Source organism: Meriones unguiculatus, chromosome 17, assembly GCF_030254825.1.
Source record: "Meriones unguiculatus strain TT.TT164.6M chromosome 17, Bangor_MerUng_6.1, whole genome shotgun sequence".
In the NCBI taxonomy this organism is placed as follows: Eukaryota; Metazoa; Chordata; class Mammalia; order Rodentia; family Muridae; genus Meriones; species Meriones unguiculatus.
In genome coordinates, this window is record NC_083364.1 from 20,122,788 (window position 1) to 20,148,210 (window position 25,423).

Sequence of the window (25,423 nt, forward strand, 5' to 3'; positions counted from 1 at the left end):
CACAGAGCACATGCCTTCCTGTGGCTTCATTTCTTTGCTTTGGAAGGATGTATTATAGTATATGTGTGTGTGTGTGTGTGTGTGTGTGTGTGTGTGCGCTCTGAGGCAGGCCTGTGTGAGGGCTCCTGAGCTCAGCGGGGGTGGGGGAGCCTCCGGGATCTTACCTCGCCCATGACAGCAATGGGCGTCTCCCCGGTGGCCTGGGCCACGCGGTGCTCCACCAGATAGAACATGTACTCATCATACAGCAGGCGGATGAGGTGGAAGGAGCCGAAGCTGGCGGCGCTGCGCAGGGTCAGGTCCCGGATCACCATGGAGCTGGGGACACAGGGGCAGACGATGGGTACCACCTGGGGGACTGAGTCTGGGGCCTCGGCCTGCCTCCACTGTGATGCTCTGAGCCTGGACAGCAAGCATGGCAAGGGCTGGCTGCTGGAGGCCACCAGGTCCCCAGGGGCAGGAGGGCCAGCCACTCCCAGACGCACACAGGACAGAGGGGCACACGGGTGGGTACAAGGCGGTACGCCTCAGCGCTAAGCTGCTAGCTTTGTGCTTCATTTTTAGCTTTTGAAAAAAGCATACGTTTAATTAATTAATTAATTAATTAATTACTTCTTGAGACAAAGTCTACAAAGCCCTGGCTGTCCTGGACTCACTCTGTAGACCAGGCTGTCCTCACACTTACAGAGATCCGCCTGCCTCTCCCTCCGGAGTGCTGGGATCAGAGGCCTGTGCCATACACAGACCCCCCTCCCACCTTTTTAAATCTGCTGCCTGTCTGTAGTGCGCCCTGAGGGTGCAGTGCCCCGGAAGCCAACCGCCTGGAACTGGAGTCCCAGACATCGCCAGCCAGCCTGTGGGAGCTGGGAATGAGAACCTCTGCAAGAGCAGCTGGTGCTCTTTCTTTCCCAGCGGGAGTCTCTCCAGCACCTTGGTTCTGAGGCAGGACTGGGCTTATGGAGGCGGTGGCCAGTGAGCCCAGCCTGTCCCACCTCAGGGCTGACACCACAGGAGCATGAGTTCTTTTGCACCGTCGATTCTGTTTTTATTCTTTTCTTTCATATTTCCTCCTCTTCTTTTTGAAGGGGGGGGGTTGGGTCTCATTTTGTAGCCGGAGCTCATGCTGGACTTCTTAGATCCCTGAAGCCAGCCACTGTTTTCTTCCATGATCCCCTGGCCCCCTCTCCCTACACCCATAAACCTTCTGTGACCAGCAGTCTCCTGTGGCAGCACGTGGCTGAGGGGCACTCTAAGACCGACTCGTGATTGATGGGGGAGTGATTGACTGTAACATACTTGAGGCTGTCACCGACATACCCCTGATACGCCGGCACTGGAAGGGTGCCTCTGTAGGGACAGTGGCGCTCAGGCCTCTGTCTTTCTCCCTCTTCTTGGAGTGTGCAAGGGCCCCGCCCAGACAGCCCTCGCCCTAGCAGTTTGAGATGCTGGACGGTCCCACAGGGGACTTGTGTCTGAGGCTGTGAGCTCCAGCCCTGCCCTGGGCGCACAGGGCCGCACAGGGCCTCAGGGTGTGTGTGGCCCTCAGCGTGGCACCCCCCACCGTGGGCGAGCCCGCTCACCTGTAGAAGGACCACTTGAGCAGGAACTGGCGGGCAGCCTTGGGGAAGCTGGGGCTGCCCGCGTGCTGCTTCAGCACCTGCGTGACCACGCTGTCCAGCCAGCTGGCCCACTGGTCCAGCGAGCTCTGCTGTTGCAGGGTGGCCTTGAAGTCATGCTCCAGGCGCTGCACCAGGCTCTCCTCGCACTGGCACACCCACGAGGCCTGCTCCTGCCGAGGGACAGTGGGTGGTGAGGGCCTGGGGCTCTGCTCCTGCCTTTATTTGTAACAGGGTCTCAAGGAGCCCAGGCTAGCCTCAGATGGCAGGGGCAGCTGTGGATGACCCTGGACTCCTCGTGATGTGAAGCCCTGGGTTCATGTGTTGCTGGGGACAGAGCCCAGGCTTTGGCAAGCCAGGAGGTGCTGCCCCTGAGCCCCAGCTCCGCCTTTCCATATTTATCGACAAAGTCTCTAGAGGAATCCCAGGTTTGTCTAAAACTCCCAGTCTTACTGGCTCAGTCTCCTAAATGCTGTGATGCCAGGCATGTGGCACTGAGCTCACAAAGAGTCCCTTCATCTGCTGAAAGGATGGCTCTGGACCCCCCAGGGGCTGTCCTAGACTCTGCCACGGTTTGCACTTTTCTGGCAGGGCAGGGCCAGACCTACGAGGTCCGGCAGCTTCGAGTGTTTGGAATTCAAACAGACAAGAGCGCTGCCTGTTAAACCGGCTTCAAAAGGGATCCGGGCCTGGTGAGGCGGCGGCAGGCTCCCCGCTGCGCACGCGCAGGCCAGGCAGGGGCGCGCTGCCTGCTCCAGCGGGGGTCAGCGCGGGAGGGAGGACTCAGCCTGGAGCACCGCGGGGCACGCACACTGCCCAGTCACCTGCACATTGGCGAAGTCCACCCGGTTGAGGTCGCTCAGCATCTGGTTGATCTGGGCCGTGTTCTGCAGCACGGCGCGCGCGGCCTGCGCCAGGTGGTTGAGGGACGTGTAGCGCCGCAGCGTCTGAGCGAAGGCGCTCACGACACCCACCTGTGGGGGACCCAGGGCACAGGTCAGCAGAACCCCTCCCTGCATGGGGGATGGGCAGACACATGCACGTTCATGGACGGGGCCGCGCGCGCGCACACACACACACACAGACACAGACACACACACACACACACACACACACACACACGCAGCCCTGCTCCCTGCAGGCCTGTGGGGACTCAGGACGGCAGAGGGAGCGCGAGCAAGCCCTTACCCTGTGGGGAGGAGGGCCGAGCAGCAGTTCTAGATTGCCTGACTGAGGTGGGAACCCGGCCCGCTGGGGAGCAGAGCCGGCCCCTGGTGCCCAGCAGCCTCAGGCTCGGCCTGTGATGGCTCCCCAGAGAAGACCTGCCTCCCTTGCGCTGCGGTGACAGGCAGGAGAGCCTAGCCCACGGGCTGGGGTGGGGTGCAGGGCGGTCTTGGCCCTCCCCAGCCAACCATCACAGGGTATTTCTTCCCCTCCTGGCTCTGTGAGGCCTCAGTGGAAGGTAAAGACACAGATCCTGGGCGGGGAGGGGAAGGCCCAGCACTCAGGCAACTGAGGCAGGAGGATTATGAGTTGGAAGACAGGCACTTTGAGCTAAATGAGACGCTGCTTTGGAAGATTCGGGGAGTGAGGTGGGGGCCTAGAATGCTCACGCTCAACAAGCTGGTGTGTGTGTGTGTGTGTGTGTGTGTGTGTGTGTGTGTGAGTGTGTGGGGTGTGCAGGCCAGGGGCTGATGGTCGGTCTTCACCTCACTTCTGTCTTATCAGTGTGGGAATGGGCACGTGTGGAGGTCAGAGGGCAGCCTGTGGGTCCCAGGGACCGGCCCAGGCTTGCTGGCAGAGCTGGCACCACAGAGCCCCCTGTCAGGACTGTCCTGAGGCTTGCTGATGAGGCTAGTGGCTGGTCCGGTGGCCCAGGGGGCCCTGTCTGCCATCTGTGCTGGCGTTACAGGTGGGCACCACCGTGACCAGCGGCTTCTGTAGAGCCAGGGTCCAAATCAGGTCCTCAAGCTTAGGGGGCAAATGTGACCTCCTGGGCCCAGCCGCAGTGCCAGCAGCCCTGTTCACATGGAGTGCCTGGGCCTCGTGTTTACACGGAATACTCTGACCGGAGGCCCAGATGACAGTCTGGTCGCCTGCTGGCCGTCTGCACCGCCACGTCTCTCCCTGCCAGCTCCTCCTCCACCCCCACCGCATCCCGGGAGGCCCGTCTGTCCACACAGGAGAAGTGGCCTGGGGACAGGGGAGCCGAACTCTGGTACCTTGGTCTGGATGACCTGCTGGGGGAAGCCACTCATGGCATTGATGAGCCAGCCCTCTAAGCTCTTGGCGAAGTTCCTGATGGCCTGGGTCAGGGAACCTGGGGGTGTGAACCAGAGGCTTGTGGTGAGTGCGGTGCTGGCAGCCTCCCCACGGGCTCCTGGATGCCAGTAGAGGCAGAAATCCCACCGAAGGGACAAGTCTGAGGGTGACTGGGAGGAGGGGCTGGGAGGGTGGTGACCAGACAGTTGGACCCTGCTCTGAGGAGGCACCGGGCCCTGGCTGGGAGTGTGTGGCCATCCCAGTGATGGAGCTCCTGGCAGGGAGACCAGTGACACCGCCCAGCACCCTCTGCACTGCCTGGACTGTCCACAGTCAAGATGGATATGTCACCATTGCCACAGCATCAGGGTCAGACATGCATACACACATATGTACATACACACACGGACACACACAGTGTATTCTGTCAACATCCAAATTTATTTTATGCTGACTTGCTGTAAGCATAAATTCGAATTTCCTGGTTTTGTTTTTTGGACATAGCTGTCCTGGAACTCGCTCTGTAGAGCAGAATGGCCTCAAACTCAGAGATCCTATTGCCTCTGCCTCTTGAATGCTGGGATGAAAAGGCATAAGCCACCATGCCCAGATAATCAGCTGTTTTTTTGTTTTCCTTTTGTTTTTAACTTATTTTCAGAAAACATGTTAAAGCAGCATTGTCTTCCTGAGATGCCACCTTGGCTGGTCCCAGGAGAGGCCATGCTCTGTGTTTCCAGCCTTTGGCAGGAAGCTCCCCAGTGCACTTAGAAAGATCCAGACTGGCAGGCACGCACAGCCCCACATACACACAGAGCACCGGCAGAGGGCACGGGGGGCTGAAGCTGGGCTCGCCGCCCACTCTGGGGTCCTGGGCACTGAGCCGGGCAGGGCCTGCCTGGGTCCAAGGCTGTCTGGTGATCTCCTCTCTAGTGGGCTAGTCTTGGCCAATTCTAGCAAACATCCACGGTGGCCTGACATGTCCCTGAAACTGAAGTGGCCGAAATGGCTTTGCTAATAGGTGACTCTGGGACGCCCTTGCCTGCACTCCATGGAACCTTCCGGAAAGGTCCTGGCCGGCTCCTGGCACCCTGCTGCTTGGCAGAGCTCCCTGGGGCCTGGGGACGGGGCGGGGAGGCTTACTGGGGACGGGCCGCAGCACATCTGGGATTAGGGTCTCCACCAGCGCCTGGTACAGGATGTGGTCACAGCTGCGCATCCACTGCAGGACGGGCTCGCACTTACACAGAGAGATGAGCTTGTCCTTCGGGAGGACGGTGACTTCTGGCTCCTCATCGCTGCGGGAGGGGGAGGGGACACAGGTGAACACAGAGGACAGGACAGGGCCACACAGAGAGCAGGGGAAGCAGCCTCTCACCAGGCTTTGCTCTGGGGCTCTGGGCGCCGTCCTGCCCCTCAGCCCCTCTGGGACCCCCAGTGACTAGCACTGTCCTATTCCGGCTGTGGCTCAGGTGACGAGAGTTGCTGCAGTCCCCGGGGCCACATCAGGAATCTGAGGCAGGAGGATGGCAAAGCCAGCAAGAGAGTGGGGGCTGAGGGCAAGAGGGCCTGCCAAGCCTGTGCAAAGCCGTGGGGCCCCAGACCTGCAGCACGGCAGGGTGTAGAGAGGCGGGTGGTCAGGAGTCTTGGCACCCACTAAGAGCTCACGGAACGGGTGTCTAGGCGGCCTCAGACAGCCCAGTGCCGGAGGGTGTTACCAGATTTGCTCGGGGCTGAACCGAGGCACACACGGCTGCCCTGCCCCGGGCTGGGCTGTCACCTGGCAGGCAGCGAGGTGCGGCCATCGCTGCAGGAGGCCTTGCAGTTCCAGAAGGACAGCCACAGCTTCTCGATGTACTGGAACTGGAGGTTCATGACGACGTCCAAGGTGGCCTGAGGGCAGAAGGACCTGTCAGGGCAGGGCTGCTGCCTGCGCTCCGGGCAGCTGTGGGTCTTCCCAGGTCCCCAGAGGGGACTTTCTAGCGAGGAGAGGGTGGGCGGAGGCTGCGCTCAGGGAGAGGGTCCTGTGGGGACACGGGCTCTGGCCTCTGGGGGGCCATGGGAGCTGCAGGTGGGGTAGGGTCTGGCCGAGTAGGGCGTCACCTCACAGTGCCTGCGATACACCAGCTGCAGGGCCTTCACGTCGTGGGCGGTGACGCTCTCCTGTAGTAGCGTGCTGCCTAGGTCAGGTGCTGGGAACTCTGGGAAGACGTGGGACACATCTGTGGGAGACAGGGCACACACGTGGGCTCTGGGGCCGAGGGCGCCTGAGGTGAGCGATGGTGGTCCTGGTGCTGCGGCCACGCGCTGATGGAACCTGGATGAGCCATGCCTCTGAGGCAGCACTAGACACAGGGTTTGGGGCTGGGCTCGCTGGCTGCGGCACCTGCTGAGCTGCCCGAGGCCCGGGATCCCAGCCACAGCCACCCCGGCAATCTGGAGGACCAGGAGGTCACCGTCAGCCTGGGCTACAGGATAGTCACAGAGGAGGCCCACGCTCAGCTCTGGGTGTGCTAAGTCACCATCACGATGGCACCATTTTGTCATTTCACTGTCTCGGCCACGTCCTAGTCACTCCTTACTCTGTGGTCACCTCACCTATTTGTTGTCTGAATACAGAACAACCATTCTAGAATCCCAGACGTGTCGGGGAGAAGACTGAGCTACATCTTCATGTGTGGCGGAGTGGGGCCCACGCTCACCTATGTACTGCTGGTGCTGCTGGCCCTGCGTGGCCATGGCCTGCTCGGGCGTGCCATGTATGCTGCCGTGGGCGCCGCCGTCCCCAAGGCTGTCTGACTTCTGGGCTGGCCGGTACCTGGCAGGGGACAGAGGCACCACTGTGAGGCGTCAGCAGCGCTGTCTGGGGTGGGCCCAGGGACCACTAGACTCAGTGTGCGCGCACACACACACATGTGGGTGATGCGCCTTCTGGTTTTGTTGGTCGGTTGGGGTGGGGGAGGACGACGACATGGTTTAGGTGATAAAATTCCCTCATCTGACACTATGTCACCGTGTATCTGTCCAAACAGGAGGCGGAGGAGAGGACTCATGGAGTGTTTGGGGGACACTGTGGTGGCACCCTGGGACCTGGGGCTGCCGTCCTGGCCACGTGGCCGGGGTCACCCACCTTGGCTTCTGGTGTGTGGGCTGCTGCCTCATGGCCATGTACTGTGTGTCTTCCTGCAGTCGATTGAGCGGAGAGTCTGGCTTCAGGCGGATCCCATAGTAGTGGTACTTGGAGTTGCCCCTGAAAGGGAAACATCACAGGGTAGGCACTGTCTGGGATGCGCTCCTCTGCTCGCCAGTCAGGGGCCGGGCAACACGCCGCCGCACGTGCCACATGCAGCCTCTGGCAGGGAAGCGCTCACTCTAGTGTGATGAAGGCTCTGAGGTGTCCTGCCGTGAGACAGTGTGGCCAAACTGTCCAGCCCGGATCTGCCCGCTTACTGTGATGCTGGCTGACAATTCGTTCCCCCCACTCCATCACGCCTCACCCCACAGCTGGCCTGGGATGCGGTGGGGAAGCCGCCTGCCATCCTGAGCGCCTGAGGACGGGTGTGTGCCACTGTGCTGGCCTCTAACACCCCGTTTTGGAAAAAGGTATATCTCAGGAAGTATCTGCAAGGAGCAGGAGGTGACCCTGCCACGCTCAGGGGACAACACAGGTGAGCTCCAGTCTGGGAGCTGCGCTCAGCACTCCTGGGGGTACTTCATGGCAGATGTGGCTGCCCCCATCTCGTCCCCAACACCTTCTCCTTTGTCTGTTCCTGAGGAGAACCTGCAGCTGCCGGAGTCCCTGATCTCTTGAACCCACTTTTGGTAGTGCAGTGACCCCAATGCCAATGACTGTCCAGGATGCAGGTGGCAAACTGGGCTGGTGAGGAAGGCTGGGATTGCAGCGCTTGGGGGCCGAGGCAGGGGGACTGAAAGTGTCAAAAGAAAAGAGCTGTAGCTGAACTCGCCGCCATGCTCAAAGCCCTGGGCCCCGTCCCCAGCTCACAGACACCTTTGTCACCCAGCACTCAGGAGGAGGAGGAGTTAGGAGGGGCAGCAGCTCAACACCATCAGCTACACAATGAGCTTGAGGCTAGCCTGGGCTACATGAGTCTGTCTCAAAAGAAAAAATAAATAAAAATAAAAACCTTTTGTTCAGGGGAATTTCAAATGGATTAAAAAAAAAATGGAGTGAGTCCAGTGTGGTGGCACACGCCTTTAGTCTCAGCGCTTGGGAGGCAGAGGCAGGCAGGATCTCTGTGAGTTCAAGGCCAGCCTGGGCTACATAACGAGATCCTGTCTCAAAACCAAACCAACAAAATTTATAAAATAAGAGTGAATACCAGGTCCCAGCCACCTAGTGTCTGGCCACCGTGGGTCCGGACAACAGAAACTCAGGAAGCCTACACAGGAGCTGAGGCCTGTGGGCTCTGGGGAGCTCAGTCTCCAACACAAGAAGACACAGTCGGGAGCCCCGGGGCTGCTGCCTACCTGGTGCCCAGGCGCCGTGTGCGCAGGCCCATGAAGACAGAGCGGATGAGCTTGCCGAAGGATGCGGCGTTGACGGGCTCCAGCTTGTGCTCCTGACAGTGGCGCAGGTAGTGGTTGTACAGGGAGCTGCGGGGCAGGCTCACGCCCTCCGCTGTCTCATAATTATCCAGAAGCCACTGCAGCTGGAGGACAGATGGGCATCAAAGGCCTGGAGTCCCAGGAGAGCAGCTCACTTCCCTGTGCTGGCAAGGGCAGTGACAGAGCCACCCGTGTGGTACTCACATCTGTCCCCTGAGCAAGTACGCCAATCACTTCTGTCTACCCACCATCTATTCTCCCATCACCCATCCATCCATCCATCCATCCATCCACCCATCCACCCACCCCTCCATCCATTCATCTATCCACCCACCCATCCACCCATCCACCCATCCACCATCCACCCACCATCCATCCACCATCCATCCACCCACCCATCCATCCACCATCCACTCATCCATCCACCCATCCACCATCCATCCACCCATCCATCCACCCATCCACCATCCACCCACCATCCATCCACCATCCATCCACCCACCCATCCATCCACCATCCACCCATCCATCCACCCACCCACCACCCACCCACCATCCATCCATCCACCATCCACCCATCCATCCATCCACCATCCATCCACCCACCCATCCATCCACCATCCATCCATCCACCATCCACCCATCCATCCACCATCCATCTATCCACCATCCATCCACCCATCCATCCATCCACCCACCACCCACCCACCATCCACCCACCATCCATCCATCCACCCATTCATTCATCTATCTACTCATCCATCCACCCACCCATCTGCCCACTCACTCCCCCACGCATGCTGCCATCCATTAACGCATGTACCCAAGCATGTACCCAAGCATGTACACAAGCATGCGCACTTTGGCCTCCTCGTTCCCTGGTTTAGCGTATCCAGCCGCCTGTGAGGGAGACAGACACTGCCTCTCCAGGCTGAAACCCGCACACAGCACCACCCTTGGGGGAAGCGTCCTAAGCCACGGTACAGTGCCAGATTGTGCTGCAGAAACACGGGACAGTGGACAGGTCTAGGCCACAGTGACGAAGGACACAGCCAGGCTGGTGAACTGCCTCCCGACCCAAAGGTCAAAGGGCTCTGGGTAAAAACTACACATCCAGAGAGGCTCCGAGAGCCAGCAAAGGATGCAGGCCTCGGCGGCACAGAGGCCACGGCGGCACAGAGGCCACGGCTTAGGAAGGGCCGGTAATTCACCACCTGGCCCGGCTGTGGGCATTGCCACCCTCCTGTCTTGATTCTGTTCCAGGGTAAGACATGTGACCTGACTCCATGGCTGCCCTGTGACTAGGTGCCAACTATGATGCTGGCAAGGAGGCCAAGCCCCTCCAGGCGCAAGACCACCATGGCTGGAGAACGGTGCCTGCTGCCCATCCGGCCACACCATGGCTGGCGTCCCCTGTCCCATGCTCATCCCCTTGCACCCGGACTGTGCAGTCTCCCAGGGGAGTTCCTGTTGGTGACTGACAAGGCCACCAGCTGGGTCCCTGCTGCAGAGGGAGCAGGCTTGTGCTCCTCCCTAAACAGGGGTGCACTCCAGGGCTCCCTCCCTGCCAGAGCCAGCACAGACGCTATGCTGCTTCCCTGGTTCCCACTCCCATGTCCCTCAGCCTGGGGACAGGCTCGGCACGGATCAGAAGGCCATGTCAAGGCTCCAAACAGGACTGTAGGTGTCCGGCGGGGTGTCCCACTGAGTCTGGAGAGCACGGGCAGCCCTGGTACCACAGACTACGAGCTGGCTCTCTGGAGGAGGCAGGCCAGAGGAGTTAGGGCCTTCACCATCTTGCTGCCCTGTCACTCCGGCTGGCAGCTGTACTCAACCCTCCACTCAGGAGCTGCCATGGCACGGCCCAGCAGGTGCTTCTGCTATCTGACCATGCGGTGCCACGCACCAACTGTCCCTTCCATCCACAGAGGACAGTCTCTTGTCCTCACTCTCTGTCAATGGGGAGACTAGGTGACAATTTGATCGAGGAAGCAGGCACACACCGCTGATCCCTGAACTTGGGAGGCCAAGGCAGGAGGATTGAGACTTGAAGGCCAGCCTGGGTTGGTGACAATGGTCTCCAAGTGGACTGTGCTTTCCTGCCCACGGGAACAGAGCGCCAGGGGTTTGATTCCATCCTGAGGTACGGATTCCATCACGCAGTTTGCCTTCACTGCCTCCTGCATACTAGGGACAGCATCCTCTCCCCATCTTGCTGCAGAAACCAGCACTTCTGGGCCAGCCCTGGGCCTCCCACTCGATAGAACACCAAGGACCACGGCTGTGGGCCAGTGTGAGCCCAGTACTCAGCCACGCGGTGTTCCCCTCCTGTGGGAGCTCGGTCCAGGCCTGGGTACTGCACCCTGGCTTAGGGCCCGCACTGTGCAAGGATCCGGCACGAATGTGGCCCTACACCAGGGCCACTCAGATCCTCAAGCTCCTCTTCTCAGCTCTTTCTGTACTTCGGTTCGTGTCCCGCCACCGCAGCTCTGTGAGGCAGGGGCAGAGCTTCCGTTGTTCATCTTAGTGCCCCAGAACCTTGCACGACACTTCAAGTCCAAAGCTGAGGAGGAGGAGACACCTGCCTACGGGAGCCTGCAGGGAGGTTCTGGGTATAAAGGCTGCAGTTGTCGCTTTCTTTGTCCCCTGCTTCCAGATCTTTCCTGAAAGCTGGAGATCTTCTGAGCCGGCGGCGGAGGGCAGGAGGGCTGGGCTTTAGACAGGTTGACAGGAGGGCTCGGGGTCACTGAGAGGTCAGGCCTAGTTCTGGAGGCTCACACAGGAGGGAACCAGAGTGAGGGTGGGGATTGCTCAGCCGGCAGAAGATCTTGTTCAGTCTCTGGGACCCTTGTAGGGGAAGGAAGAACCAGCTCCCACAAGCTGTCCCCTGAGGACTGCGTGCACAATGAGATAAGCTCATGTCCTCCCCAATAAGCCAAGAATAATTCTTTTTCAAAGAGTGAAGCTGTCGTGGGGCTGGAGTCCAGGATGACAGTGCTACCTGGGTCCTCAGGGGTACAGCGTTGGGGTGGACGGACACGCTGCCACTGCTTTATGCTCCAACAAGGGCGATGTCCTGGGTGGCTTTTGCCGGCTTGACATCAACCTTGACTACTCTGGGAAGAGGGACCCTCAGCTGCGGAAATGCCTCCATGCTCTCCAGCTGTAGAGCATTTTCTTAATTAGTGATGGATGTGGGAGGACCTAGCCCACTGTGGGTGGTGCCATCCCTGGGCTGGTGGTCCTGGGTTCTATAAGAAAGCAGGCTGAAGAAGCCATGAGGAGCAAGCTGTGGGGGGCCAGCCAGTAGGCAGCACCCCTCTGTGGCCTCTGCAGCAGCTCCTGCCTTCAGGATCCTGTCCTGTTTGAGTTCCTGTCCTGACTTCCTGTTCAATGACACAAACCCTTTCCTCCCTGACTAGCTTATTTCTGGTCAAGGTCTTTATCATGGCAAAGCAGCCCTGACGGCGGCCATGCCACAGTGGAGCCTGCAGCAGCCAGCAGCCTTTAAGGGGCAGGGCTGGCCGGGAGGACTCCTGAGTGGTAGCTGCCTCTCCCTCTCTGTTTTGGCACCCATGAGAGTTTGGCCCTCATCTGCCACAGACCCCTGCCACTGTGTCCGCTACGACCTGGTCCCAGCTGGCTGTGGGATGACACCTCCGAAACTGTAGGCCAAGTGAACCTTTTTTTTCTAAGTGGCTCCTCCTCAGGTGTGTGTCACAGAAGCGGGGAACTGGCCACACTGAGCTCCTTATTTCTGCATCTCAGTTTCAAAAGAAAACGTCACATCTTTCAAATTCACCTGGCATATTCATTCTGTCCTATTGGTAAGGAAGGGCTGAGGTGCGCTTTGTGGATAGACAGGGTGACAGGGTGGGCCCATGGGAGTTCCTGCGTTGGGTAGACACAGGCCAGCCTCCAGAGGAGCTGGTGCCTTCCTGGAGGCCCTGAGCCTGTGCTGCTCCTCGGCAGGCCTTAATGACTGCTTGGATGGGTGGCCTTCCCCAGCAGTACTACACTGACAGCTATGGATGAAGCTATGACTTCTCCTAGGGCCTTTCCCTCATTAAATCTGCTCCAACCGCCTCTGCTAGGAACAGGGCTGAGGTCCCCACACTGCGACATGGCTCCACTGCTAGTGGCCGCCCTGATCTGGCCAGGGAACAGAGGCCACTAGGAGCGCAGCCCTACCGGGCACGGTGTCCCAGGACCCTCTGTACCTAGTTGGAAGGGTCAAGAGTTTGGCTGAGGCCTTGATGACCCTACCCTCCAGGAGGCCCTGCTAACAGTCTCAGTGGCCACCAGCAGCCCCAGGGACAAGAGCAGGCCAGTAGCTGCTCTCCTCGCCCTCCCTGGCTCTGCCACTGGCCAAGACAATATGCTACATGCTCTCCCTCTGACAAAGATGTGGCCGGATTCCTAAAAAGATCTGATCTCTAGCCCCGTGGTCCTACTCAAGGGCCAGGAGAGTGTCCGCCTTGGCGAACACTGACTGCGGAGGGGGTAACCTGCAGCTAGCGATGAGCTAGCAACTCTGTGTGGTCCCCACAAACATTCTGAATGTCCTACAGACCCAGTGTGGGGCTCTGTCGCCATGGCTGACGGTGGTCACATGCATTTACCTTCAGCCTGAGCCTGTGGCTTGCTGAGCTGAGGTGGTCATTCCCCTCACAGTGTGACCTGGCTCTCTCCCCTCCAGCATGACAAAGGCTCCTCGCTGGGCTCTACCCCAGGAGGACACTGTCCAGCGGCGGAGGGTGCCGCTCATCCTGTGGTCGCTTCCCTGGACAGGGCGCCTGCTGTCTGGGACAGCACCCAACCCTGTAAGCCCTCAAGGCTTCTAGATCTTCCTCTAGATGAGTGTCTGCCCTTTCCCGAGACAGCCACCGCCTCCCAGGACTGTCCACTGTGAACCGGCCAGCAACAAGGTTTGGGGACTCACCGGATCAACTTGGACAAAAGGCAGCTCTGGGACTCTCAGAAAAATGCTGTGCTCGGGGGTCATGTCAGTGGCCACAGCCCAGGCCAGCTTTGCTAGCAGGTCTTAGGTTTTGAAAGCCCAACCCAGTCAGGTGTAGTGGTACACTCCTGTCATCCCAGCTCCCAGGAGTCTGGGGCAGGAGAATTGCAAGTTCAAAGCCAGCCTCAGATACGTAATGAATCCCAGGCCAGCCTGGGCTACATGAAAGTCTGTCTCAATAAACAAACAAGAATAAATACATCAAATGCCCAACACAGTCATACATGAGATTCCAGAACTTGGGAGGCTGGGACAGGAGGATATGGAGTTTGGGTCAGCCTGGGCTACACAGCAAGGCCCTGCTTCCAAGTAAATAAAGGAGAAGGCAGAGAGGGGCCCAAATGTTGGACAGGAAGCATTTGGGAGTATGTATGTGTGTGGGAAAATTGGGGGCGACGGGATAGAACTCTCCAGGCCAAACCCTGAGCCTGACCCTCCTCCAGTCCCAGATAGCCACGCTGAGTCCTGGACTAGGGCGCTCACCTCCCAGACAGGCCTGTCACAGAGCAAAGCCAAGAGCAGCTGCCTGCCGACTGCCACCTGTCTCACATTTCGGAGTCACGCAGCTGAGGGGCTTCAAGGCCACCCAGTCCCGAGCCGCCTCCCCCTTTAAAAAGTCATCTTTCTATTTCATTATTTCTTTTTATTATCACTATTTTTTTAGATTTACCTTACTGGATGTGTCCGGGTGTCTGTCTGCATGTAACTCTGTGCACTGTGTGCAAACCGTGCCTGAGGAGGCCAGAAGGTTGCCAGATGCTTTGGCACTGGGCCGTCTCTTCAAATATGTTTATTATTATTTTGGAGGCAACATCCAGGCTCATATTAAACTCCCTGTGTAGACCAGGCTAGCCTCAAACACACGGCGCTTCACCTTCTTTGCCTCCTGAGTGCTGGGGATACAGGCACGTGCCACCATGCCAGGCTTATGTGGGTTCTGGAGTTTGGACTAGGGTTCTCAGGGAGTACTTAACTGACTAGACATCTTCTAGACCTTCCTTTTAACCCCTTGAAGCAGGTTCTCATGTAGCCCAGACCAGCCTTAAACTTGCTCTGACTCGGGGGATGGCCTTAACCTCCTGGCCTCCTGCCTTGGTCTCCTGAGTGCTGGGTGATGGTATGAGCCCCTGCAGCTGCCTCTGTGACATTAGAAACGACCCCGTGGCCTCGGGCCTGACCCCCTAAGGCTGCCCAGTCCTTTCTGTTTTGAGACAGGGTCTTGGCTGGCAGAAAACTGCCACCCTCCGGCCTCGGCTTCCCCAGTCTGGGTTGACAGGCGTGACCATGCCAGTCCCCCTCTGCCGCCTTTCTTGCTGATCTTAGAATGCACTCTTACGATGGCACCACAGGTCTGTCATGAGCCAACTCAACCCCAGGGACAAGCCAGGGTACAGGGGTTGTCATCCGGGGCCTGGCGCCCACGAAGGCCCTGCCTTGGCCTCTTCCTCACTGTCTAAGGCTGCTTCTCCCGAGATTTTTGGTTAGAGTGTTCTGTCTCCCTTGAACCTCTCTGGCTGTAGTCTGCGGGGCCCTGGGCTCTCCTAACGTCTGTGAACACTCCATGCAGAGCAGGGCGTCAGGGGCCCCAGCGCACTTACATGGCTGTTGAGCAGGCCACCTTTGTGGGGCACGAGGCCTTCGCCTTTTTGGAGAGTCTCAATCGCCATTTCAAGCTACGAAGCCGTGTACAGAGACAGGACAAAACCAAAAAGGTGGTGGGGGTGGGGTGGGGGAGAGAAGGAAATCAGAAGGTTAGCGGCAGGCAGCCCACACCACATCCACATAACAATGCCAGCTAGCGAGGGAGGCGCAGTGGCAGGGGGTTAGCGCCGCGGGGAGCTGCGGCAGGATCAAGGCTGTGTGCCATGCACCTGAGCCTAGAGCCCAAGACAGCAGCAGAGAGTCACAGGTGGCCCACACCCCACAGCGCGGCCCAGCACCAGGCCAAGGGGCAAGCTGGCGCCCAGAGGCTGAGGCGAGCAGGGGCCCTCCTCAGTCAGTCTCTGCTTCACTCTGACATGGATGGGCCTTTTGCCAACATGTCTGCCTGTGCACCATGCACGCGTGTGCTTGGTGCCTGCAGAGGCCAGAGAGGGCATGTTTCGGGTCTCCCACAACTACGTTAGACTGTGGGAGCCCCGTGAGGGCCCTGGGTCCTGAACCCCTCCGCCTTAGGGTCTGACTCAGGGGCTCTCCTGGAGGAACCCGGAGCTTGCTGGCTGGCTGCCAGGCTCCTAGGATCGTCTTGTCTCCACCTCCTCAGGGCTGGAGTCGCAGGCAGGAGCCGTGTGCCAGCTCCTTACTGAGGGTTGAGGGGTCACGCTTCACCCGAGGAGCCCTGTCCTAGCCCCCTGAGGAACAACCTTATTCACAGCTGCTGTGTGGACGCTGATGTGAGCCCAGTGTCACCCCCGCCCCTTCACCCGTCACCTGCACACGCCCACACCACAGCTGCTGGGACACCGAAGGGACACCGAACCCTGGGCCAGTTGACAGTAGGGACACGGAACCCTGGGCCAGCTTCCCACTGTGGCACCACCAGCTCCCAGACAGGAGCTCAGGGACTCTGGGCCACTTTAGCTGCCTGAGTAGCCCTGGCTGTCCTGTAACTCACAGAGGTCCTTCTGCCTTGGCTTCCTGGGTAGTGGGGTTAAAGCCACCACACTTGGCCCCGTGTTTGTTTTTAAGGGTTGAATTTCTCAAGGGAGATGTGGGGTGCCACCCATCTGCGTGCTTGGGGGCAGCGGGGCACAAGAGTGTGAGGAGTGGTGGCCTGGGGGAAACACTGAGATACCCAAACAACAAAAGGGGTTAAATTTACCAACGTTTCCACAGAATTTATGGTGGAAAAGTTATGCCTACGGATTCACTATTTTAAAATTGACCTGGATGGGAGGAGAGAAGGGAGTGTGGTTAAAAATAAAGAATATCTCTCTGTTATCAAAACCCTAGAGGAACCTGTACATCTCTGCGCTCTCCTCAGGCTCCACAGAGCGGCGAGGCCTCTGCTCTGCATCTGGGCCTGCTCCCCAGGGACTGTGCCAAAAGAAATCTGTCCCCACAAAAGCAAACTGCTGGGCACAGAGGGCCTCTTCCTTGTCCCAGCTCTCCAGGAATCGTTCTCCTTGAGGCTTCGGGTTCTTAAAGTTCAGCATGGAACCCTAATGGTGCACCTGTGAGCTCCCCACTCGCAGCCAGCATTTAGAATACACTCGCTATCTGCAGATAGGGAGAGGTCAGGGAGTGGGGCTGAGTGGGCAGAGCTCACGAGAATCACCTTCATCTCAACTCTCTGAATCACAGACAGGAGGCAGGAATGCTTGGACCCTTCAGCAACCACAGCAGCAGGAAACACCCAAATGTCTGCTGTGTGGCACCTGGGGACTGTCCATCAACGCCAGCTGAGCTCCCAGACAGCCAACAGATTGCAGCATTCACCACGACAAATACAGATTTCACAGTGGCCCAGAAAGCCCATCAAGCAAACGATCAGTGACAACCGCCACAAACTGCCACAATGAATCCCGGAGGGTGGCGTGCGGGGCAGCGAGGGCATCCGCACGGTGTTGCTGAAGAGACCATTCTCTACAGAAAATGATGAGGCATCCAAACAAGGAACACTGAGGCTATCCACAGACAGAGTCAACGGCTGTCGCTGAGGGCCCGGGGCAACAGGCCGGGTACATGGCTCAAGGCCTAAAGAGAACCACATTCAAAGAACAGAAGGAACCCACAAGGACAGGGTTTCATCAGACACAGACACCAACAGAGCAAGAACACGGAAAAGAGACCAACTTGAAATCTGAAGATACAATGGCTGGAAACCTCCCAGATTTGATGAAAGCTATGAATCACACATTCAAAAATCTCCATGTGAAACTGTAAATGATAATAATAATGAAAAAAAAAAAAAGACTTGAAAAACAGAAAAGAAACAAGGAAACTAAAAGAATTGTTATTCTGAAATATCTCTTAGCCACTTAAAGTATGTATTTTGAGATTTCAGTGTGTGTGTGTGTGTGTGTGTGTGTGTGTGTGTGCACTTACACAACTGAAGTTTCTACAGAGGCCAGGAGAGGGCATTGGGTCCTCAGGAGCTGCAGTTAGACAGCTGCAAGACACCTGATGTGGGTGCTGAGAACTGAACCCGGGTCCTCAGCAAGAGCAGCCAGTGCTCTAGCCACTGAGCCATCCCCCAGCCCCTAAGCTTCCTATCTTTATAATTAACGCTAATCTCTTTGTGAAATAGAGACCATTCATATTCAGCAAAGATCTCCCAGACCCAAGTGGCACAGACACACGTGACTTCTCCCTTTCTCTTCATGTGGCGGTGTCTCCCCCTGTGTGTGGGTGCATGTGTGTGCCCGTGTGGGCATGGAGGGCTGGCTGGTTTCAGGACTCCCTCCCACCTTTCCACCGTGTTCCCTGGGGCAGCCATCTCCACAATCTGAGGCTTCGGCGGGCATTTACATGGATTCTTGTGTTTGCGAATGAAAATACGCTTTTTGGACCCCCGGCGGCTCCTGGGAGGCCTGTGACGGGATCCCCAGCAATGGGGCAGGCTGCCGGGAGCGGATGTCGTGTGCTCTCCGCAGCACGTGACCCAGACCATCCTCTGGTAGACGGGGAGGTCCTGTGGTGCCCCTCAGCTGCCAGGCTCCGGCATGCTGCGGCCAGGTAAACGCAGGCCTGAACAGCCCCGGGACAGGGACATCACAGCCAGTGGCTTCTCTCAAAAACTCAGGCATGACATCACACCCGTCCTCAGAGCTGGGTGCCGGGGTCGCTGTGGGTATAGCGGGTATCTGTGGAGCTGCTGTGAGTATCTGCACATGTGTGTGGTTGGTCATGTGTGTGTGGTGTGGTTTGCATGTGTGTGTGTGCCATGTGGAGGCCCCGGTTGACAGAAATTACGTTTTTGATTGCGCTTCCACTGTATCCAACAAGACAGGCTCTCTCAATCACACCCAGAGCTCACAGCTGGGGCTCGTCCCTAGCACCCGAGCGCTCCAGGGCCCTGTCTTTGCCTTGCGAGGCTAGAGTTAAAGTGTGCCTCCTTGACCCCCGCACTCATGTGGGGTCTGGGGAGCTGGACTCAGGCCCCCATGCTGGATGGCAAGATCTAAGCACTGAGCCATCTCCCCAGACACTGAATTTAAATAATTTACAAAAGAAAGCTCAGGCATGGGAAATATTTGCAAATCATGTATCTGATGATACATGATCATCATTTCCGGACGTAGAGGTTTCTTCTCAGCCAGCAGCAGGAAAACAGCAGCTGGGCTGAGCGGTAACACCCCCCCTCCCCAAGCCAAAGTAACCCCCAAGCACAGAGGAGCGCCAGGCCCTCTGTTCCAGACAGCGGGCAAACAATTTACCACCAAGCACACCTACCAGGGCTGGCAAGGAAGCAACTCTCGCTCCCTGACAGGGTGGCTGAAGCGAGCCGGCCACCCCACGGCAGCGCTTACCCCAGAGGAGGAGAAACTGCACACCGGTTGCTCAGCCTCATTTCTCAGAATGCTCCCAAGCCAGGGGCCTTCCACCGAACCTCCCACTCACAGCGCCACCCACCAGCGGGGTCTCCAAGGCCACACGCTGAGGGCGGTCCGGAAGCTGGCCCCAGAGAGCGCCACTGAGACTTCGCCTCTGATAGCCTACAGGCCGCAAACACAACAGCAAGAACAGCCCCAGAGCGGCCAGCACCGCAGGCAAGCAGTTGGTTTGTTGTTTTTGGGTGGGAGCAGAGACCAAGTCCTACACCAGTGACGCGCCTGCGTGTTAACTTACAAAGTGACAGACAAGAAACAAAGATGGGACAGAGCCGGGCGCCTGGGAGCCTGAGGATTGTGGGTTAGCCCGCACTACAGGGAAAGCGCCCAGTCATCCTGGGCTACACAGCAAGACTCTGTTTCAACCCCCCCTTTCCCAAAACACCCCCAAAGTCCAACCGAGAGCTTATTTAAGGCAGGTGAGCAGTGAACTGTCTGGGGCCTGGGTCCCTGCATCCTCCCGCCCGGGGAGGCCCCAGGAGGCTGGACAGCATCTGCTTCCCAACATCTACCAGGCCCTGGTCTGCTCCTAGTGGGAACAGGACACAGCTGCCCCCATCTCTCCAAGCCTCGGCGGCTGGCAGGACCTGACCTGGTCCTTCCAACTCACCTGTGCGCCTGGTGGCTGCTGGGAGGCTAGCGGGGCTACCCGCTACCCGCAGGGCCATTGTACATACCGTGGCAGGCGAGGAGCGGGCAGTGTGGGCCAGGGAGTGTCTCGCGCCGTCCATGCCCCCATGGATGAGGTAGGCTCCCGTGCCAGACACGATGGGGGTCCCTGCGACATCCATGGTGATGCCCACCATGCCGTGGGAGGGGACCGCCGGGGGGGAAGAGGCGGCCACTGTCACCTGAGCGCCACCCGGAGTCTCAAAGTAAGACGCTGCACTGCCGGGGGCGTAGAGCTGAGGGTCAGGGTTGTAGGCGTAGGCCGCTCGGCTGTGGAGAGAGAGTATGGTCCTTTTACAACAATCATGGCACTGAGAGGGCAAGGAGGGGAACGCTTGGCTCGAGGGCCGGCTCAGCGGTAGCAGGGCTGCTGCTTCAGGGAACCCCGTCACTCCAGCTCCTGGGGACCTGACGCCCTCTGTTGGCCTCAGAGGGCGCCGCACTCACGTGCACACATGCAACCTGTCTGCACCCATATCCCCACTGTACACAAATGCACACACACACACACACACACACACACACACACACACACACACACGAGATCCAAGAACATTCTAGCAAGTTCCAAAATATCGTAAAAAAATGAAGAATAAGTTTTGTCAACAGTCCAAGAAACTCATCAAAGGCCCAAAGGAAAAACTCCCCGTCATCTCGCTCCAGGGGAGGGTGGCTTTGGGTTGACATTTTTATCAAATTCTCCAGAAGCCAGGAGCACAAAGGCCCTGAGGGACCACGGAGGTTCAGGGAGGAGTGGAGTGGGGTTTGTGCAGCCCTGCCCCTCCCCCACCCCCCACACGTACATGGCTCCGTTGGCGTAGACGGCATCCCCGCCCTCCACATACTGCACCTGCGCTGGGTACACGTGCTGCACCTGCAAGGACACGAGTGTGGGTCGCATGGCGCCAAGCTGTTTGTCGGACCCCTCCCCGCCCCCCGAGCGGCCAGTCCGCACAGGGAGCTTATGGAGCTACGGGTGCCCCCGAGCATCCACTCGCTTAGCTCTGCGGCAGCCCCAGAAGCCCAGGCTGAGCTGCACTGCGCAGCCGAGGATAACGTCCTGACCTCCGCCTCCCCAGTGCAGGGCTGTCTGTGCCTGGCTTAGGCGGCAGCTAGGCAGCCTCTGCCTGGCCGAGCTCCTGGGGGGGCGGGCTGCGCTTCCTGTCTGCGCCCTGGGGTGGGACCGGGGACGCTGTGCTTGCCGTGGAGGAAAGCTACCTTTTTCAGGTATGGGGTGGGAGACGGTGAAGATGGGGCCTGGTTGGAAACAGATGAGCCTGGATAGGGGCCCCAGGGGGAACAGCAGCACCTGTGAGACCAGCCCCCCGCCCCCAGCAAGGGGCAGCGCCATGCTGTACAGTGGATGTCCAGGGCTAGGGCCCAGACTTCAGCCTCCCAGTCAGTCAGTATGCCCTCCTCCTTCAGAGCCAACGGCCCCTCGGAGAGCCTGGGAACCCCACAAACGCCCTGGCTCTGCAGCACGGTCACATCACCATCACCCACTGTGTGCCTTGCCTGGTGCCAGGCAGCTCCCTCAGGAAGAAAGGGCAACCTCAGCCCTTGGCCTTTTTGTAAAAAAGTTTTATTGGCACCTTGCCCCTCCTCATGAAGGAACTGAGGATGGCAGGGGCGGCTCCATTGTTTCTTAGACTCTACCCAAGTTGACTGCCTTTGGAATGACTTGGCCCCCATCTTTGGTTCCGAGAAGGGCCGCATGGCCCTCCACCCTGCAGGTTGTCGTGGATAGGATACCGCAGAATGTGTTAACAGATACTATAATCAGGCCTCCTCCCCACAGGTTGTCATAAATACCACAGAATGTGTTAATGGGCCCTCCACCCAGCAGGCTATTGTACAGATTTCTTAGATATCTTGCAGTTTGGCCAGGTGGCTTGGAACAATCAGCCTAAAGGTCACCTTGCTTGCTGAACCCCCCCCCAGCTTACCCTTCCCGGTAACACCAAGGCTTGGAATTCCCCCCTGCGGTTTTTCCCTTTAAAAACTCTGTCCCCGGGAGACTCGGGGCCTCACTTTCTAACCTGCTATGTCAGGGGAGATTGGTGGCTCCAGCTTAAGCTTGAATAAAGATCCTCCTGCGATTTGCAACGGACTCAACTCCTGGTGGTCTTTTGGGGGTCTTGCGAATAGAGCACAACACTCACACATAACTATGGCTGTTTGGCCATAGTAACGGACAGTCACAATGTCCATGGTCTTTTCTGAAAGGTCATGTTTGAGGCCTGCCTCCGTCCTCAGAGGCAAAGGTGACCAAGGACCACCTGCGAAGCAGCAGCTGGCCCGGTGCTGCTGAGAGAAGCCCTCCCTCGCTTGCTGTGGCTGTCTGGGGTAGGTAAAGTGCTTTCTAGTAACAGAGCTTCCGGAATTCTCTGGTGGCTGCAGACACCAGTAACAACAGAAAAATGACTCCCAAGCCAGAGGCTGCCAGGTTCTCCCGGGGTGTCCTTACCTGTGGTGGCACTGGCTGGACCCTGGGGAGGGTGAGGGGCTGCATTGGGGTACCCTTGGGAGTGGAGCCTGCAGCTTGGACCAGCACCCTCTGCAACAGACAACAGGAGAGTCAGACCCTCGGGAGACCCACCCGGGAAGACCCACCCGGAGCTGTGGCCTGGCGGTCCCACTCCTGCTGTGACAGCATGCTGGGCCGCAGGGATGCGGCAGGGGCAGGTGGTCCTCTGCAGGGGTCCCTGGCCTGACACTGGCCTGAGCCACGTTTTGTATGCAGAAGGCAGACCAGATGGGTTGGAGGCAGCCTGGAGAGGGGGTCCCTAAGGTAGTGGGCACCCATTTTCTAAGGGCCGCTGAGAGGGCGTTCGGGAACTTTGTTGCAAGCCTTGCTAGGTCCTGACCATGACAGCGAACCTAGGCCTGTGGGTGAGGCACCAGGAGGAGCCACAGCCAGACACCACAGGGACCCGGCCACCTCACGTCTGTCCTCGCGCTGGAACAGCACTCAGCTGTGAACAGGATGACACCCACCAGATCATGGAGAGCCCTTGAGGACGGGGAGACCTTGAGGACGGACACCATGGGGCTCAGACGCCACATCGTGGGCCCCTGGACAGGAGCACCCGAGAAGGAAGCTGATTTGGGACAGGAAGGGAGCACAGCTGCTGAGGGGATGGGCCTTTGGGGGTCGAGGGGCAAGTGATGGAACGTTCTGGAACTAGAGGGACAGGATGGCTGGGTTCTGTGAGTACAATAAACCCACTCTATTCTCACATGGTTCCATTTATATTATGCCAATTACAGCTCAATTAAAGGGAAATTAGGAAGCCTGTGCAAATGGCTCTGGATAAGAGCCCTTGCTGCACAGCATGAGGACAAAGGTTCGAATCCCAGCATCCACACAGAAAGTGGGGTGCGGCTGCCAGTTCCTATGACCTCAGTGCACAGGAGGCCGAGGCAACAGGATCCTGGGGCGGGCTGCCTCACTCCAGCGAGAGACCCCGTTTTCAGGGTGCTAGACAGAGGCCTCCGTGCCCTCCAGCTGGCAGCCTGTGTCCACACAGAGAAGCTCCCTCCCACCTCGGGGCCGCACCGCTAATCCCAGAACTCAGGATAAGGCAGGGCGATTAGCTGCGAATTTAAAGCAAGTGTGTACTACAGAGCGGGAAATTTAGTAAGCCAGGTGGGCGCACGCCTCTGATCCCTGCACTCAGGAGGCAGAGGCAGGTGAATCTCTGCAAGGTCAAGGCCAGCCTGGTCTACAAAATGAGTCCAGGACAACCAAGGCTAACACAGAGAAGCCCTGTTTTGAAAAAACAGAAAGAAAGAAATAAAATAATAAAATGGATCATGAAACGGTGAGGGGTAGGCATGTAGCCAGCCCAGCATGAATGACGCCCTGGTTCCCATTCCCAGCGTCACAGAAATTGGGTTCAGGCACCATTAGGCCCTGTCTCAAAAACAAAGACAACAACAAACAAAACAGAACAAAATTCTGCAAATGGTACTGGCTGGGTTTGGTGTGGTGATGAATACCTGTGATCTCGGCATTCAGAGTAGGAGTGCCGCTGAGCAGGAGGCTGGCTGAGCGGTCAGCCCAACACAGAGCAGTGCGACCCGGCAGTGAATGGCCGTGTCAGCAGACCCATGTAAGATGGAGGCAGTGCAAGGGCCCTGGGCCGCACAGGGGCGCAGCACAGGCAGAGGCCTGTCCTAGCAGGGTGGCTCTGAGGAAGCTGAGCAACACGCCCAGGGGCACCTGAGGGCCAGCTGCACAGGATGGCCCACCTGCTGCCAGGCGGCCCGTCTGCAGGAAGTGAGAGCTGGTGGGCACAGTGACCTACAACTACAGTCCTAGGAGAGTGAGGCAGGAGCAGCTCACGTTCCAGGCCAGACCACCTTACAGTGTGAAAGTCAGACCTGAGGCTGGGGACGGAGGAGGTGGGGAGGTGAGGAGGTGGGGAGGTAAGGAGATGGGGAGGTGAGGAGATGGGGAGGTGAGGAGATGGGGAGGTGGGAAGGTGAGGAGATGGGGAGGTGAGGAGATGGGGAGGTGAGGAGATGGGGAGGTGGGAAGGTGAGGAGATGGGGAGGTGAGGAGATGGGGAGGTGGGGAGATGGGGAGGTGGGGAGGTGAGGAGATGGGGAGGTGGGGAGATGGGGAGGTGGGGAGATGGGGAGGTGGGGAGGTGGGGAGATGGGGAGGTGGGGAGATGGGGAGGTGGGGAGATGGGGAGGTGGGGAGATGGGGAGGTGGGGAGATGGGGAGGTGGGGAGATGGGGAGGTGGGGAGATGGGGAGGTGGGGAGATGGGGAGGTGGGGAGATGGGGAGGTGGGGAGGTGGGGAGGTGGGGAGATGGGGAGGTGGGAAGGTGAGGAGATGGGGAGGTGGGGAGGTGAGGAGATGGGGGGTGGGGAAGTGAGAAGGTGAGATGAGGAGGTGGGGCGGGGAGGAGTGGACGGCTGCAGTGGGTAGGTGTGAAGCTGTGCATTCTTCGAGGATGAGCCCTTCTCTAGCTAGTACAAAGGTCCTGGGTTCGTCCCCAGCTCTTCAGAAGAAACAGAAAAGCATGGACGGACTGTCTGGCTCTGTCTGGCTCCTTCCACTCCTGATAACTAGTGGGTCATGTGACCTGTGTGCACGCTCCTGGCCTTCCAGTGCTGGCATGCCCATGTCCTCTGTCCCCTGCTCTCCTCTGAAGAAGAGTGGGGTGGCAACTCTCCCCAGAGTCTGGGCTGGGGGAAAGTACACTCAGCGGGCTCCATTTCTAACGTGGGGCAAGGACTGAGAGATGCAGCAGGATGGAATGGAGAGTGCCATGAAGGAGGAGATAGAGAAGATGGAAATGTTGGAGGAGGAGATGGAGATGGAGAAAGAGCTAAAAATGAAATCGGAGAAGAGAGTTGAACAGAGCTGGGGGAGCATCCTAAGAATTGTTTCTACCCTGTTTTTCAGGCTTTTTTTTCCCAAGGCCCAGAGCTCTCAGTGTGAGAGAGACATGCCAGCTGCCCTGGGGTGGCTTCTCCCGATCTGTCACGGTCCCTTGGGTGGAGAGCGCGGGGCGGCTGGCGGCGCAGTCACCTGTGGGGAGGCCGGCACGGGCTGCGCTGCAGGGCGCAGAGCCACGGACGCGGGCGAGTCTGCTCCGCCCTCGGAGTTCTGCATGCTCGGACCTGGAGCGGAGAGAGGGGTGGTGAGGGTTGGGGTCTTTGCGGATGGCGTCCTGCACGGTGGGAGCTCCTAGCGGCGCTGAGGCCGAGGACCCTGACCCCTG

General features: G+C 58.6%; 1 protein-coding gene across 2 annotated transcripts in view; it reads right to left on the reverse strand.

The window, feature by feature from the left end:
• The window catches only part of Rfx2 (regulatory factor X2), a 54,650-nt gene that overhangs the window by 1,837 nt on the left and 27,390 nt on the right, over positions 1 to 25,423 (reverse strand). Inside the window, exons 2-16 of one of the 2 annotated variants that reach the window (XM_021633018.2) lie at positions 25,231 to 25,322; positions 22,149 to 22,238; positions 20,485 to 20,555; positions 19,690 to 19,951; positions 15,059 to 15,133; positions 8,364 to 8,545; positions 7,006 to 7,125; positions 6,578 to 6,693; positions 5,979 to 6,097; positions 5,656 to 5,768; positions 5,019 to 5,173; positions 3,839 to 3,936; positions 2,441 to 2,590; positions 1,581 to 1,789; positions 165 to 318 (exon numbers count right to left, since the gene is read on the reverse strand). In XM_021633018.2, coding sequence (XP_021488693.1) covers positions 165 to 318; positions 1,581 to 1,789; positions 2,441 to 2,590; positions 3,839 to 3,936; positions 5,019 to 5,173; positions 5,656 to 5,768; positions 5,979 to 6,097; positions 6,578 to 6,693; positions 7,006 to 7,125; positions 8,364 to 8,545; positions 15,059 to 15,133; positions 19,690 to 19,951; positions 20,485 to 20,555; positions 22,149 to 22,238; positions 25,231 to 25,314 — 1,998 coding nt within the window. In that variant the 5' untranslated portion in view covers positions 25,315 to 25,322. The remainder of the gene's footprint in view (positions 1 to 164; positions 319 to 1,580; positions 1,790 to 2,440; positions 2,591 to 3,838; positions 3,937 to 5,018; positions 5,174 to 5,655; positions 5,769 to 5,978; positions 6,098 to 6,577; positions 6,694 to 7,005; positions 7,126 to 8,363; positions 8,546 to 15,058; positions 15,134 to 19,689; positions 19,952 to 20,484; positions 20,556 to 22,148; positions 22,239 to 25,230; positions 25,323 to 25,423) is intronic. The other variant, XM_021633020.2, reaches the window with a different exon arrangement.